At 39.0% G+C, this 5376-nt stretch overlaps 1 protein-coding gene across 1 annotated transcript in view; it reads left to right on the forward strand.

The window, feature by feature from the left end:
- The window catches only part of USP24 (ubiquitin specific peptidase 24), a 107721-nt gene that overhangs the window by 69411 nt on the left and 32934 nt on the right, over window positions 1–5376 (forward strand). The window contains exons 43-49 of the mRNA XM_007471132.1: window positions 602–721; window positions 1365–1490; window positions 2127–2225; window positions 3527–3609; window positions 4008–4149; window positions 4379–4498; window positions 4931–5151. Of these exons, the coding sequence (XP_007471194.1) occupies window positions 602–721; window positions 1365–1490; window positions 2127–2225; window positions 3527–3609; window positions 4008–4149; window positions 4379–4498; window positions 4931–5151 (911 nt within the window). The remainder of the gene's footprint in view (window positions 1–601; window positions 722–1364; window positions 1491–2126; window positions 2226–3526; window positions 3610–4007; window positions 4150–4378; window positions 4499–4930; window positions 5152–5376) is intronic.

The raw sequence follows: 5376 nt of genomic DNA on the forward strand, positions 1-5376 counted from the left end.
AGGGGCCAAAGAAGGAGGGCCCCCAAACCCGCAAAAAAAAAAAAAAAAAAAAAAAAAAAAAAAAAAAGGAAGGGAAGGAATATGAGCCTTCCTTGAGGTTAGGATTCTTATAGTAAGCACTTCATAGAACCCTTCCTACTTTTCAGATTACTACCTCAGTTTGTAAATATATATCAGTATTTTTAATTAATGTATACTGTACTATAATGTAAGCTCCTTGAGATCAAGCACTAAATACATTTCTGCTCTCTCTCATGTCCCTGGCACAATGCCTGGCACATTGTGCTCTTAAGAAATGTTTGTCGAATGATAATCAAGTGACTAAATGCAAGACTACATAGTGGATGTATAGATACATGCTTCGTATATATGTGAGGTACTTTAGGAACTAAAAGGAAACATTGAGATAGTAGTTTTAGATTTGTATTGCATCTGCAGAGGTACTTCATGAACATAGGTTTGCTACCATAACTCGTAACACACTGAATGGATAAATCTGTATCTCTCTTTTCCTCTCAGACATCTCATAAAGCTGTAAGGAAATGTGCTGGTGTCAGAGATACTAATTCTCTCTCTCTATTTCTGCTCCTCTCTTTCTTAGTACCTTCCCCCAGTGGATAGCAGGTCCAGCTCAGGGTTTGTGGGACTGAGGAATGGTGGCGCTACATGTTACATGAATGCAGTCTTCCAGCAGCTGTATATGCAACCTGGTCTCCCGGAGGTGATTTTCTTCCTCTTTCCTGTTTAGTATCTTAAATGATGTATGTGTACATTGCCTGAGAACTGTTCCATATTCATATATTGCATTTTGGGGTTTACTAAACTGGACATAATTAGAGATTCTCTAGTAGCTTCTGAAATCTGTATAGACGACATTGTTCATAGTCACATATTTTTGTATATCTGCTGAGGTAATATGCTGCCTGTTTGACAGATGGATTTGACTTAATGTGATTTTTGAACTCCCCAAATTGTATTCCATAAAGCTACTAACACTTTTGGTATTTTAGACATACTGAGACTCTATCGTTAGCATTCTGTAATAATCTGTTAGTAGCTTGTGATATAGCAAAGCTATGAAATAGTTTTGATAATATTCTATGTGTCATCATGTCACACTTATTTCTTATAGAGATCCTGGCATTACTAGTTCCAGTTTTTCATAATCGAACAGAAGCTCAAAGAGATGATTTATTCACGATTACACCAGCTAGGAAGCGTTGAAGCTAAACATATGCAGAGTTACAGCCATATACAAACATACGTACCATTCTGAAGGAGCAGTGGGTACTCACACATACAGAAGTCAAGATTTCTGGAAGCAGTTGAATATTTCTAATTTAATACAGTTCATTTCTTTTTAGTCATTACTTTCAGTGGATGATGACACGGACAATCCAGACGATAGTGTATTCTACCAAGTGCAGTCTCTCTTTGGGCATTTGATGGAAAGCAAGCTGCAGTACTATGTACCTGAGAACTTCTGGAAGGTATTTTACCCAGTAACTCTGTAGATTGAAGGGTGTTAGGTATTTGGAGTGTGGCTGCATTCTTTCTCTAGTGTCTTGTTTATTGACTCTAGACTAATCCCATTGCCAAGAACCTATAAAAGAAATGTCTGTACCATTCTTATTGGCATTGGAGCTTGAGTCAAGTGATTAGAATGTTGAGAATAGTCATTTATAATTTCTAGGGTTTTGCTAATCTTAAATGTTTTGACTGTTTCCCATTATTCTTGTTTAGCTGTTTGAAATATTTGTTCAAATCATTCCTGTGAATTTATGCCAGTTTCACTAATACCTCTAAATAAAGACCATTCTTCTAAAACATTGCTTTACTATGTTTTACCTTACATTTTCCCCTATAGGTTGGTTAGTTTCTAAGAGAGAAACTCTGTTCCCTGGCCTTAGATCTCACCCTCTGTGGTTTCATAGACTTGGTATAAAGGGACCAAGGAAAAACTTAGATGGCTGAATGCAAGCCAATCTCACGTCAGTAAAAACTTTTATACCCTAATAGTAAACTTGGTTTTTAGAAGCATTTAAGGACTCTTTCATTTTCCTTTTCTACCATATTCAGAAATTGCTACTTTTCCCGTAACAACATATTTAATTCTTGTTACATAGATTTTCAAGATGTGGAACAAAGAACTTTATGTGAGAGAACAACAGGATGCATATGAATTCTTCACCAGTCTCATCGATCAGATGGATGAATATCTCAAGGTAGAAAAAGTTTCATTTTCCCTCTAACTCCCTCAAACTCTATAACATGAGAGCAGTGGTTTAGGATTTGGGATTACTATGAAACTGACAAATCAGAAAGTGATCGTCTTTAATACCACAACAGTAATTCATTTCTTCTGGGTTTGAATATCAAAACATATACAGAACACTGTAGATTATAGATTTATTTTCTTCTTAACTCATCTGACACTTGATAAAGTATGTAACTCTTAACCTATACCCCATAATGATAACCATTTGTGGCTACACGCTCTGTGTCTGCATTGAAGTAACCTGGCCTCAGAGGAGTGCTGCTGTCACCGGTGAACTGATGGCCCCATGCAGAGCTGTTTTGCTTTGTCAAAGGGTACAAAAGGACCAGGTTCAAAAGTTGTCTGTGGTTGTGCGACCCAAAGCTTTCTACCTCTACCCAGGAAAATGTGTCACAAACTTCCTAAGTGATATTGTCTTCTGAGATACAGACAACCTCCCATCACTGCCAGCATTTGCCTCTCCTCTCAGTAGGCACAGGTTATCCATTTCTTTTTTAAAAAATAACTCATAGGGACTTCCCTCGTGGTCCAGTGGTTAGGACTCCACACTTCTGCTGCAGGGGGCACGGGTTCAATCCCTGGTCTGGGAACTAGATCCCACATGCATGCTGCCACTAAGAGTTAGCATGCCACAACTAAGGAGCCGGCGATCCGCAACTAAGGAGCCAGTGAGCCACAACTAAGGAGCCCACCTGCCACAACTAAGACCCGGCGCAACTGGGAAAAATAATAATAATAACCTATAGGGACTTCCCTGGCAGTCCAGTGGTTAGGACTTCACACTTCCACTGCAGGGGGCACGGGTTCGATCCCTGGTTGGGGAACTAAGATCCCGAAACCTGCACAGCGCAGCCAAAAAAATAAATTAAATAAAAATAACATAAATTTGTAGCATTCTATCCACAAGAAAAAAGAAAAGATCGTGGAGAGTTACTCCTAGCTTGGTAATTGTGGCAAGGGGAGAAAGATTCGGGATCATCATGGATCATCTGAATCCTTCTGAATCCTGTCATCAGTGTGGCTGACGGCTCTCCTCTTCCTTTTCTCATCATTTGCATTACTCTGGCAGCGGGTCTCATGAGTTATAATTCTTTCGTTAGTTCCCAGCTTAAACTACCAAGCTGACTTGTTTTATTTTGTTGGTTAAATTAAAATCTATGCTTTAGCTCAGGTCTAAGTAAAATTCTGTATAAACAACCTAAAAGTTCTAGAGGCATCAACTAAAATTTTAACTTTTTATTTCAACAGAAAATGGGGAGAGACCAAATTTTTAAGAATACTTTTCAGGGCATCTATTCTGATCAGAAGATCTGTAAAGACTGTCCTCACAGGTTAGTGAAGATAACACTGACATCAGAAAATAATCACCATCATTTTTAAATGATTCTTCTAGAATGTTGTAAATTTTTTATTCATTGAGCGGTTTGCACATATATCTCCTAATGGATCTATAAATGTTTATTGAATTAAATTTCTTTGGGGAAATTTCCAGGGAATTAATTTCCATTTCTAAAATTTCTTTGTTGAAATTCTTAATTTTAAGCAATTCTAAGTGGTCAAAAATTGGCATTTTTATTTAGTATATACTTGTAGAAGGATGAGAAGGTGTGTGTTAATTATAGTGATTAGGAATGTATCAGTAGTTCTGTGTTCAATCTCAAGTATTGTGGTAATTTCAAGATTTTTAAATTCCATTGCTGATATGGTGTTTCTGTTATTTCCTAAGCAGATATGAGCGCGAGGAAGCTTTCATGGCTCTCAATCTAGGAGTTACTTCCTGTCAGAGTTTGGAAATTTCTTTGGACCAGTTTGTTAGAGGAGAAGTTCTCGAGGGAAGTAATGCATATTACTGTGAAAAGTGTAAAGAAAAGGTATTACATTTGCCCTTTGCAAAACACAAGATTAATTGGTTATTCATGGACTTCGTCTTTATGTTTTATGTCAGATCAGTATTAAGCTCCTATTGTTACTGCCATTAAATTGTGTCATGACTTGTGTTCACAGAGATGGGAAAGCCCTGTAGAAATCTGTGACCTTCATATTAATTACTTTGTTATTTTATTGTCTCCATGGAGATAATTGGGTTTTGCTTCCCTTTAGAGAACAACAGTGAAAAGGACCTGTATTAAGTCGTTACCTAGTGTCTTGGTCATCCACCTGATGAGATTTGGATTTGACTGGGAGAGTGGACGCTCCATTAAATATGACGAACAGATAAGGGTAACTTATTTTTTTTTCCTTGGTTTTTTAATAACCATTATTACTGTACTCCCTTTATTGTTTCCTTTTTATATTTTCAAATTTCATCTAAAATGTGAAAGGCTGTGGTCTCAGCATTCTGAGAAGTGCACAGCCCCTCGTCTTAAGCAGCTGCTGCTAGTGGTACCGGCAGATCTCTAGACAGTAACCCTCATTTCTAGAAGGCATCCTAGTGACAGCTGTGAAGTGAAATCCTTTCCTTAATGCTCAAGCAAGAGACTGCTTAAACCTTCCTAGACTTGTGAGCCATTCTGGAATTGTGTACTTGAATTGGAGGGTAGTCCTATAGCTTAAATTAGGAAAACACATCCCTCTTCTCTGTACAGACTTAACTGGGTGTGGCCCTATATATTACTAACCAACATCAATGTGCTCTTTTTGCTTTTTAAATAGTTTCCCTGGATGCTAAACATGGAGCCTTACACAGTTTCAGGAATGGCTCGCCAAGATTCATCTTCGGAAGTTGGTGAAAACGGGCGAAATATGGATCAGGGAGGTGGAGGATCTCCACGAAAAAAAGTTGCCCTTACAGAAAACTACGAACTTGTCGGCGTCATTGTACATAGTGGGCAGGCACATGCAGGCCACTACTATTCCTTCATCAAGGACAGGCGGTAAGGGGTTCTCCTACCGCTCCCTCACTCCACCCTTCCAGTAGTCTCTCTGTTCCCTGCCCTGCTGTACCTCTCCTCTACTCGCCCTGCTTTACTATGTCCCTCCTCTGCTCCCCCTGCCCTGCTGTACCTCTCCTCTGCTACCCCTATCCTCCTGTGTCTTTTCTATGCATTCTCTGCCCTCCCGTATCCCTCCTCCACTCCCCCTGCCCCCCCCCCCTCTTT

Source organism: Lipotes vexillifer, unplaced genomic scaffold (assembly GCF_000442215.2).
Source record: "Lipotes vexillifer unplaced genomic scaffold, Lipotes_vexillifer_v1.1 scaffold1003, whole genome shotgun sequence".
Taxonomy (NCBI): Eukaryota; Metazoa; Chordata; class Mammalia; order Artiodactyla; family Lipotidae; genus Lipotes; species Lipotes vexillifer.